Source organism: Vanellus vanellus (genome assembly GCF_965231255.1).
Source record: "Vanellus vanellus genome assembly, contig: HAP1_SCAFFOLD_2060, whole genome shotgun sequence".
In the NCBI taxonomy this organism is placed as follows: Eukaryota; Metazoa; Chordata; class Aves; order Charadriiformes; family Charadriidae; genus Vanellus; species Vanellus vanellus.
In genome coordinates, this window is record NW_028127402.1 from 6,388 (window position 1) to 17,468 (window position 11,081).

Sequence of the window (11,081 nt, forward strand, 5' to 3'; positions counted from 1 at the left end):
GAAGCTCTGCCCTGTGCCTGGGGAAGGTGGACAGACAAGGACCAGGGAAGGCTGGAAGAAGACAGGACAGCTCTGCAAAAGGCCAAGGGGGAATGCATTGCTGAAGTTGGGGCTTGAACCTGGGGGTCATCAGATCAAACTTTCCTAGCTCAGCTCCTTCTGCCCTGCCCCAGGAGCCCTTGTCTTGGTGCCAGCCCTGCCTTAGCTCAGACAGGCATGCGAGAGGTGTGCTCCTCAGGGAGATATTGTGACTAGTCCCAGCTAAACCCCACAGATGGGACCTGCCCTCTCCCTGCCCATCCCTGGTCCCATCTCTCCAAGGGCACTGGAGCTGCCTCAGGTTCAGGCCATCTTGCACACCTCTCGTGGGATTTTAAATGCCACCATGTCCTGTTCGCTGCAGCCACGTGACACTGACCTTCTGTGGAAGAGCTCACGTACCCATGGTCCCACGGTGCTGGTGGGTCTATCTCAAATTTTCCCTCCAGAAGTCCACCACAGCCAAAATGGTCCAGCAGGCCCTCCTCCCACATCAACCCTCTCATCTAGCTGGGTCCATCCCCAGAGGAACAGAGAAGTGGCAGGATCTGACAGTCCTCTTTCCAGTGCTGAGGCAGGCACTGGGACAGCGTGGTGCTTCCCCGTGCATGAGCGCCTCACAGGTGCTGAGCGCATCATCTCCCTCAGAGGTGAGTGCAAGCCGAGCAATCCCGTGTGGGATTTGACGGGATGGGCAGGGGCAGGCACAACAACGAAAAGGAAATGCAGATGAGGAAAACAAAAATCTAAAAAGAAAATGAAAATCTAAAAGGGGTGGGGTGGGAACCCCAAACTGAGGCTAGAAAAGGCATGTGCCATGGCCTGGGAAACTAAACCCTCCAGCAGAGCACAGGACACACTGCAGAGCAAAGAGCCCATAGGCTGGGATTTCTCCTGAACCTCCTATGTGGCATAAAAGCACAAGTCTTGAATTCAGGATGGGAGGGGGATGGCCATCACGGGGATTGCTGTCACTGCAGTTGTCAGAGATGGGAGCATACCAGTGACTCTCTTTGTCTTCTCCAAGAGCCCTAGCCTTCCCTTCCTGCCTCTTCCCAGACCCCTGTCTCTCCCTGTCTGCTCTGGGACGCCCAGCTCTCCCCCTCTTTACCTGCCTGTTCCATCCACCCTCCTCAGGAGCTTTTCTCCTACCGGCTTGTCAGTAGGGCTGGGCATGCTGCTCAATGGGTCTGTGTGTGGCCACATGGGTGAACATGTGCTTCTCCCATACAAATTGTGTCTGTCCTCTCCACCTCCTTCCCTCTCAATAAAACCACATTGAAAGTGAACACCATTTGGCTACGTAAAAATGTGGACAATGTTGTTCCCCATACCCACAGCCAAGCTGTGCAGTTGTGACCAAAACCAATTTGGTTTCTTCTCCCTGTGGCCACCTCCCACGCCTTCCAGCTCATGTCCTGCTTCTCCTCACATCCTTGTGTCATGGGCCATGTTGTGACAGACACTCACCCTTGCAGGAAAGCTCACCACATGCACCTCTGCTTTGGTCTGCAACGAGCTCTGCCCTTTCCTAGGAGGCCTTTGTACCAGCAGCAGCAGCTGCTGTGCTGTGCCCAACCTCAGTGCTACATGGATAGCTGGGGAGAGGGCAATGGAGCTCCCTGTTTTAATGGACAGTGTTCCGCACAGGGACACTGCCAAGCCCCAAAGAGCCACGCACCCAACTGCTTCCATTTTTCACGGCAGTGTTTGCAGCATCATCATCATGGCCCTGTTGCAAATTTTCTTGCTGAAGCCACAGGACCAGCAATGTTGAGCTGGGAGAGACTTTCCAGGATCCATCCCTGCCTTGCCCCTGAGGAGGATTTTCTAGTGCAGGTGTGAGTGAAAAGCCCTCTGAGCAACTGCATTCTATTTATTCTACAGGAGACACAGGGGGATGTGAAAGGCCCATGAAGTGTTGGTGTTGTGTGTGGCTGCTGATACAGTCAGTGCTTTCTCACTGCAGTGCAGGCTTGGGGTTCACACCATCATTCGGTTGTGTTTTCAGGCCAGGAAAGCATGTTCTTCAGCACTGTACCACTGACGTGAGGGTGGCTGATCCCTGTGCATGCACAGGGACACTTGTCTACAGTGAATTTCACCTGCCGTGTGATTGCGTAGTCATTCAGTCTTAGTAGGTCTTAGGCAGATGCCAGTGCACACCCCTGCAGACCTCCCCTCCACTGTGAGAACTGACCTGTCTGTCCTTCCTTTCTTTTCTTTCTCCCTTCCTCCCTCCCTCCCTCCGTCCTCCCCTCTTTCCCTTCTCCCCTCCTTCTCTCCAAGTGTTGTTGCGGAATGGTGAGGAGTCCAGCCCATCCAGCAGGCCACTGCAGAGTTGGTGGGGACCAGCTGGTGGAAGCAGGGCAGGCTGTCAAGGAGGAACTTGGAATCACATTCCAGGGAAGCAGACAATGTTTTCGGAAAGCCAAAGCTTCCTCAGACTTGAACCTTGCAGGGGACATCAAGGGTAAGATGGTGAGCTGCTACCACTTCCTCAACATGGAAAGAATTAACAAGGACAGTGTAGGGCTAGCTGCTCAGCTGGGTGGAGAACCTACTAACAGCAGACCCAGATAGGTCTGAGGAACTCAAGGCCTCCTTCTCCCGACTCTTCAACAACATGTCCCAGGCCTTTGTGTGTAGGGTCACGTCTCCAGAGGAGAAATACAACCAGCAGTGGATGAGGGTGCGGTCAGGGATTACTTCATGAACTCAGCGCATGCAGGTCTGTGGGGATGAACAGACTTCATGGGAGTGTGTTGACAGCTACTGCTCTCACTGCGAGGCCATTGTCTGTCACTTTTGGAAAGCCATGGTGATGGGAGAGATCCCTGGTGAGTGGACCCATGGCCACATTGCACCCATCTTTGAAAAAGCACAGAAGTTCAACCTGAGGAACCCCAGGCTTTGATGAGAGTGTGCTATTGAATGAGTCCCCTGCAGGTGACATTTCTAGTCACATAAGGGAGAAGAAGGTGACCAAGAATGGTCAGTGTGCTTGTATACTCAGGGGAAATTATGCCTCACCTGGCTGATTGCCTTCATGATAAACTACCTTTATAGAGGACTAAAGTGGATGTCATTTGCCTCAGCACAGGAAGACTTTTGACACGGTGTCCCTCAATATTCTTGTATTCAAATTAGTACGCTAGAGTCTGGATGGGTAGACAACCAGGTGGGTAAAGCACCAGTTGAGTGATTGGGCTGAGAGAGCATTAGTGAAGGGGTCATACCTCCCTGGATGGGCAGCAGAGGGGTCTTTCCTGGACCTTGAGCAGTTTATAAGTCTTGGCTCTCCAGTGTTCAGTCCAGACTTAGGGTGTCTAAAATAACTGCCCCCAGGGCTCTTGTTCTACTCGCTGACTGCTCTGGTGTTGTGGGTTAACCCTGGTGGGCAGCAAAGCACCACAGAGCTGCTCACTCCTTCCCCCCACCCCTTGTGCCCCCAGTGGGATGGGGCAGGAAGAAACGAAGTATACAAGCAAGAAAAGTTGGGTTTGGAATTTTAAAAGATGTTTAATAAGTGAAGGATAAGTGGAAGAAGCGAGAAATAAAGGAAAACAGAACAAGTGATGCAACAGCAATCACTCCCTACCTCCTATGGGTAGTGGGATGCACAGCCAGTACCCGAGACAAAGGTGGCTAAATTCCCGAAAGCTCCCACTTTTCCCTTTTATTACTGAGTATGATGTCATATGGTAGGGATTATCTCGTTGATTAGTTGGGCTCAACTGCCTGGTTGTGTCTCCTCCCAACCCATTGCACCCTCCCCAGTCTATTCCCTGAGAAGGCGCTGATGCTGTTCAGCAAGAGCTAGAACATCAGCGTGGTACACACTTTGTCTGCACAAAGAGCAGAGAGCCCCCTCACCCCAGAAACTTGCTGGAAATGAACTTTAGTAAGGAAACAGGACAGGCTGGAGAGATCAGTCGCAGGCACAGCCAGACAAGTGTATGACCAGCCAACAGTTTACATGTGACCAGCTCTTTTTAAACCCTTTGCCCTCTGTTTCCCATGTTTGTTGCTCCCCAACCCACCTTGATCCCTTCCTTTCCTTTGCCTTTGGTCCTTTCCTAGACACCCCATGAGGAAGGGCAAGATGACTTTCAGATCTTTAATTTTCCTATGTTGATTCCATCCAAGGACACTCTGGATACTCAATGGGGTCTAGCAAACGATTTCTCAGCCTGAGGGTACTCATCTTCTTCTCATGGGATGTGTCACCCTCCCATCTTTCATGACTGCTTTGACTATTTTCCTTTCAAGGTACTGGCAGCTTGGGCAGACACAGCCTGAACAAGCGATTTGCAGTCAACTCTCCAGGGGAACTGAGGATGTTCTGGAGTAGGAAGATATCGAGGTGGAGCTATCCAAGATGGCAGGAAGGCCCTGGGAGAGCTATCCCCTTCCTGAGGAGGATCATAGCCAGGCAGGACACCAGTTTTCTCTAAGCTAATATGGGACACCTGTGTTCACACAACCAAACACCTTGTGGGGGCTTTTGGTACTGTTTCGGCTTATTTCACAAACTCTGCAGTATCACTTTCTCCATAGGAGTCTCTTCAGGGCAATACTCACTTCCTTATTCCTCAGGCTATAGACGACAGGGTTAAGCACGGGGGTCACAGCTGTGTAAAACAGGGCAAGGTATTTGTCAGTGTCTGCAGGGTCTCTTGACCGTCCTTTGAAGTACACAACCATCGCGGAGCCATAGAAGAGAGTCACTACCCTGAGGTGTGAGGAGCAGGTGGAAAAGGCTTTGCGTCTGCCCAGAACTGAGGGCATTCTCAGGATTGCCCTGACAATTTGCGTGTAAGAAACAACTCTCAAGGAAAAGGGAAGGACTGCAAAGAGCAGGATGATGGTGTGCAGCATCACTCGGTTCCAGAAAGTGTCTGCACAGGCGAGTTCCAAGAGAGGGGACACGTCACAGAAGAAGTGATGAAGGGCACGGGAGGCACAGAAGGGCAAAGTGAACACCTGGTACGTCTGCCCTGCCTGTACTGGTATGACAGCCAGCCATGACCCCACTACCAGTGTGACACAGAGCCTCCCATTCATGATGAGGCCATAGTGCAGGGGGCCACAGACGGCTACATAGCGGTCATAGGCAATGGCAGCCAGGAGAAGGCTTTGGGTGCTTCCCAGCAAAACCAGGAAATGCAGTTGGGCAGCACAGCCAAGGAAGGAGATCCTGCCGTCTCCCGTCAGGAAAGCCAGCAGCATTTTTGGCAGCGTGATGGAGATATAGCAGATTTCCAGGAAGGATAAGTTCCTCAGGAAGAAATACATGGGGCTGTGGAGGCTTGGGTCTACCAAAGTGATGAGCACGATGAAGCCATTCCCTACGAGGACCATGAGGTAGATGATCAGGAAGACTGTGAAGCACAAGTCTTGCAGGTTGGCCTGGTCAGAAAATCCCAGAAGAAATCCAGGTCTGGCTGTATGATTCTCCAAGCCTTTTCTTTGGTGCATTTCCTGTATACAGAGAAATGCAAACAACACGCTCACTGGACAGTGGCAGTGGCCCATCCACCATCCCACACCCCTCAAGCACAGCGAAAGACTGCAGACACCAGCGCAGGTGTGACTGCAGTGTTAGCAAAGCCCCAACAAGATCTGCATGGCTGCATGGGAGTCTACCACCAGGTGCTTGTTGAGAAAAGGCTTCTAAGGAGAAAACAGAACAGGGATGTTCAGTCCAAATCATGGAGTTTGGCAGTATGGACCGGAAAAATGTGTCTTTCCTTCTTGGGAGGAGATGTTCTAAAAAGCATTGCCTGGTGATAGATGAGGGAAAGGAAGGGAAGGGAAGGGAAGGGAAGGGAAGGGAAGGGAAGGGAAGGGAAGGGAAGGGAAGGGAAGGGAAGGGAAGGGAAGGGAAGGGAAGGGAAGGGAAGGGAAGGGAAGGGAAGGGAAGGGAAGGGAAGGGAAGGGAAGGGAAGGGAAGGGAAGGGAAGGGCAACACCAGATTTCACTCTTAGATTGTAGTGAGAGAGATTTACCTCAGCTCTTCTGAGACATAAGAACTCATCTCCTGAACCTCTGTCCACACACGGTGAGCAGGGAGACATGCTTTGGATCCAATTTTTTCATTTCTACATGGCTGACAGGTGAACTCTATCAGAAAGAAAACAAATTCTATCTGTCCATGAATCAGAAACATTGATGGGGCATTTCAACACATCAGAAAAAGTGCTATTTGTGCATCTATCCCAATCCCTCAGGGTGCTAAAAGGAGCCACTGTGCAACACTGTCTCAAAGAGCTTTCAATGCATCCCAAAACGAAGGTGATCAAAGGCAGAAGAGTGGAGATTAGAGGGTGATCTCCCAAGGTATCTGTTTTTCCTGAAAAGGTCAGGCTTTTATGACTTCTGAAGGAGCTCTGTGCAGTTCCCTGTTCCTGACCTTGCTGCTCTGTCGCATGGATTTATGGCAGTTTACCGAGGGCTCGGTCGCTCTGATGCCAAGGCAGAGATGTTTCCCAGGCCCCTGGAAGCCCTTGCAGAGCTGAGCGATGCTCTCATTGACTGGGAAACTGAGCCTTCCCCTCTGCATTTCCCACAGCACACGGACTTCTCGTGGATCACACCAGAAGAACGTGAGCCATTAACAAGCAGCTCTGCAGTAGCAGGTTGCTTCTTGTGAATAACAGACTCAAACAAAGGTTTTTTAAAAGTTTCGATTTGATGTGGAGAAGGCATGTTCTCTTCCAGACTGAGGGTGCTGGCTGCGTCTCTGCAGCTCTCGCTGACTGCCTTCCAGAATTCGTCTTAAACTCTGATGTATCGATAATGAGAAGAGCTGGTTAGAAAACATGTCATAAAAGCGTTCCCATTAGCCAAGTGAAAAACACACCATGTTTTGTCCAAGAAGTCACTTGAATTCACAGACACCCAGTCTTAAGAGCATGATTTTTTTTCTTTTGTTTTTAATATTCTCTTCCTACTGTTCCTGCCTATTTTGGTGAGTTTTATCCATGGAGTTCTCTTAGAGCTGCCCTTTGAAATCTCCAAGAGAAAATCAGGGTTTATGTGAGGGAAAAGTGACCACGATCTCTTTCCTAATCTCACAACTTATGCACGCCAATGCACAGGAGCATTAAATACTATTTCCTGAAATACTGTCAGATATTGCATTTAGTGTACACAAGTTTTTAACAGAAAGCAGACGCTTATAGGCAGCTTTTCCATAATCAGCATTGTCTGCTCCTTTCACTCCCCTCCCCACCCAACCCTACAGCATCTTCTTTCTCAGCGCTTCACAGGATCACGCACAGTGCATGGATTGGACTGGCTTTGGCGTGGGAAACTGCTGGAGGACTCTTTACCCGGGGACTGTCTCAGCAGCAGCGTTTCTCCAAGCTGAACCAAACCTGCTCCTCTGAGCCCAGCCGAGCCCCACAGATGCCTGCAGCTGCCGTGGCAGTGGCTGTGCTGCCACGGGCTCTCAGCACTTCAAAGCGTGACAAAAGGGAGTTACCATTGTCAGGAGCCACAATGCAGGGACACGCTCCTCACTCCATGATGCTGCAGGAGACGGTGCGGACCTCTCTTCCTTTCTGTCTTTTCCCTGGAAACCACCTGGATGGGGTTCCCCGGACTCTTCTCTGCCACTCCTGTTCCCACCTGGTTATAAGTCAGTGAAGAACCCCAGGAGAGAAGACAGCAATGCTGGTGCGACCAGTGCTCCTCCCCGGACACCCACAGCATCATTACCAACTTGAGAAAGACTGTCAGAAAAATGATTAGAAGGGTCTGAGCAACTTCCAGAACATGACTTTTGAAAACAGAGAAATTGAGAAATGAGATTTAGCTGCTCAAAGGAAAACTGCTAACCTTGTAAGAAGGGGGGGCGGGGGGGAGGGGAGGGGAAGGCAAGAAAGGAGCAGTAAAGAAGCAAATTCAATCTGTGTTTAGCTTTAGTTTGCAGAAACGGAAAAGGCTGCTCTGCAACACCTCCTCCCTGGGCCTCTACCTTGGGTGTGCCCTGTATTAGCTCCAAGGTGGAGATGGTCTTGAGAGGTCAAACTCCAATTGCTTATGCTGTCTGAATCCAGGTTCACCTTCAAAGAGGGTGCAGAGAGAAAGCTCGCGTTGGAGGTTCATGGGAAGGTAATAAGGCCTGTGTCACAGAGTCACAGAATCACAGAATGGTCAGGGTTAGAAAGGGACCCCTGGAGATCGTCTAGTCCAACCCCCCCCACCCCAGAGCAGGGTCACCTACAGCAGTTGCACAGGATGGCGTCCAGGCGTGTTTTGAATGTCTCCAGGGTAGGAGACTCCACAACCTCTCTGGGCAGCCTCTTCCAGTTCTCTGCCACCCTCAAAGAAAAGAAGTTCCTCCTCACGTTAAGATGGAACTTCCTATGTTCAAGTTTGTGCCCATTCCCTCTTGTCCTATCACTGGGTACTGCTGAAAAAGACTGGTCCCATCCCCCTGGCACTCTCCCTTTAAGTATTTGTAAGCATTAATAAGATCCCCCCTCAATCTTCTTTTCTCCAGACTAAAAAGGCCCAAGTCCCTCAGCCTTTCCTCGTAGGAGAGATGTTCTAATCCCCTAATCATCTTTGTAGCCCTTTCATGTAGTCCTTTCATGGCACTGCACATATCTATGTTTGGACAGATTGCTGTGGCCCCAGGGCCCCCCAAACGGATGAGTGTGTCTGACCAAGGCAGCCTTGCGTGGCTATATAGGGGAGAGCTCCCAGGGGAGAGCATCTCCTGCCCTTGAGTGAGGTTCATGCAGTCCTTGATTTCTACCTCTGAAACTATGCATGGGTTCAGCCCTGCTGTTCAGCCAGTTCTTCACGCAGCACACCATGTACCTGGACAAGTTGTCCAGAAGGATGCTGTGAGGGAAGCTATCAAAAGCCTTATGAAAATCCACAACAACTACATCCCCCACTTTCCATTCATCCACTAGGTAGGTGACCTTACTGTGGGCCGTGGTGAATCGCTTGTTTCTCTTGTTGTTAACTCCTTCTCCCAGGTGGGCATTAGGGCTCTAGGCAGCCACCAGTTCAGGCTGGGCTCTTCACTGTCCAAGAAGGGCACTCTGTGCAGCAGAGCTGAGATAGTTTCCTAGCAAAGTCCGAGATAATAAGAGGAGGAGAAAGCCTAAGCTCTGACTCCATGAAGAGCAAGTAGAAGTGTTGGAGGTCGTCTGGCCAAAGATTCCTTATGACAGGGGAATCCTTTCCCACCACTATCACTGGATGGAACTCTATGGACATTTCCTGAAGTGTTTGAGTGCAAAAAGCCCAAAGAAAGTCGTTTAGTTTCCACACCGTGCCTTCCTGGTGGGCCTTCCGGGTGACTGTGCCTGGGTCCAAGCTCATCACAGTGCTTGACCCAGCCATGAGACTTCTCTTGCCTATCACCTGCACAGACAGATGGGACCTCACAATCTACATCCAAGCCATTTTCCTTTTTCTGGCCTGCGAGTTTCTCAGACAGAACTGGCTTCATAGTCACCTTCACAGATACCTGCCTGTTACGCACCTGTGAGATTGTGATGCACAACTGACATAAGTGGAACTTCCTCACCATCACCCACCCTGTCACCTACAAGCTGATCTGACATCTCATCTCACATTCACCTTCCAGCACCATGTGACTACTCCGGGGCATCACAGTCTCTGCATTCACTCTTCCTCCCGGGGAAAAACAGCTCCGAGTGAGGGTGAGAGGACAGGTGGAAGGTTAGTGGTTTGGAGGGAGGGTGCTGGGGCTTAGGGGGTTGGGGTTTCTGTTAGCAGTTTGCGTTCAGGCGAACCAGAAATTCTGCTGAGAATTTCTACTTTGTGCTCAGGGTAGGGCGAGGGGTAGGAGCTTCCCTTTTAGGGTTGGGGATCAGGGTGAGGCTCAGGGTGAGGGTTTGGGATTCGTCTTAGGTCTTCTTGTAATTGATGGGAGTACTGGTCAGCTTTGTGGGTTAGGGGGTGGGTTAGGGCTGGAGGTGAGGGCCAGGGTTAAGGCTAGCATGGCATGAGTAGGGACCTCAGAGACAGCAATCAAGTGCTGTCCCTCTCACACACCTCTCCTTTGAAGTTCCCTCCACTCCCTTCTCTCTGATGAAACCATCACTCTTCTTGAGCACCTCACAATGCTACTTCTCAGCAGCCAGCTTCCTCCAGCAGAAATGACATCCCAACCTACTCTCCAGAAAGGACACTTTTGCCTTCATCTTCCTCTTGCCTGCCCCTAACCTCTCATCTCATCTCCCTGGCCTTTCCCTCCAAAACCTCACAATCCCTCTCCTCCTTCTACCTCCTGGGAAACATGAGTGAGGCTTAGGAGAGGGGTTGAAGAGGAAGGGAAGTTGAGGGACAGGATGAGGGAGTTGGGTTATGGTTTAGGCTTGAGGCACCTGGTGAGGGTTTCAGCTTTGGCATTAGTGTTCAGGGAAGGGCTAAAGATGAGAGGTCTTGGATAGGTGTAAGTATTAGGGTAGAGGCAAAGGTTTTGGGTGAGCTGGGCAGTGCCAGGTCTGAGAGGCAAAGGGGTGTAGGCACTCTGCGTGCTTCTGCTCTCATGGTGACCAGAAGGAAACCTCAGCTCCTGGTGACCGAAAGCATCACCATTTCAATGGGCTGCGGATCAGCACTGGGCCCCTTGGCTTGACAGGGCACATCCAAGGGGCTACACGACACAGGACATCTCGGCCTCCTTTCTTTGTCATCCCCAAATCGCTGCCTCTGAGTTTGTGCTCCAATCAGCCCCCAGGGAAGCCCTCTTCAATTCCCTGAAACAGCTTCATCACCCACAGCCCTCAGCAGACCTCGCTAAACCTCCAAGCCTCTTTATTCCTGCCATGGCCCTCCACTCCCTGTGACTTTCCCCTGGGAGCTTGTTAGTGTGCAGCAACTGTAATGAGTTTATTCTTGCATCTCAATTTCTGTACGGTTGCAGAGGGATTTTTAGGAGAGTCTGTCTTTGAGGAAGAGTTTTGCAAAGTCTGACGATGTTAACAAGCACATGATGGAACACAGGTTCTTTTCTTTCTCAGTCGTGACTCAGTATTGATTTCCAC

General features: G+C 50.9%; 1 protein-coding gene across 1 annotated transcript; it reads right to left on the minus strand.

The window, feature by feature from the left end:
• Nucleotides 1–4,584: 4,584 nt before the first annotated feature.
• LOC309685289 (olfactory receptor 10AG1-like) lies at nucleotides 4,585–5,520 on the minus strand (the record flags this gene model as incomplete). The annotated part of the gene is made up of 1 exon (XM_082501076.1): nucleotides 4,585–5,520. One exon carries the CDS (start codon nucleotides 5,518–5,520, stop codon nucleotides 4,585–4,587), a length of 936 nt encoding a protein of 311 aa, XP_082357202.1.
• Between the last annotated feature and the right edge of the window lie 5,561 nt (nucleotides 5,521–11,081).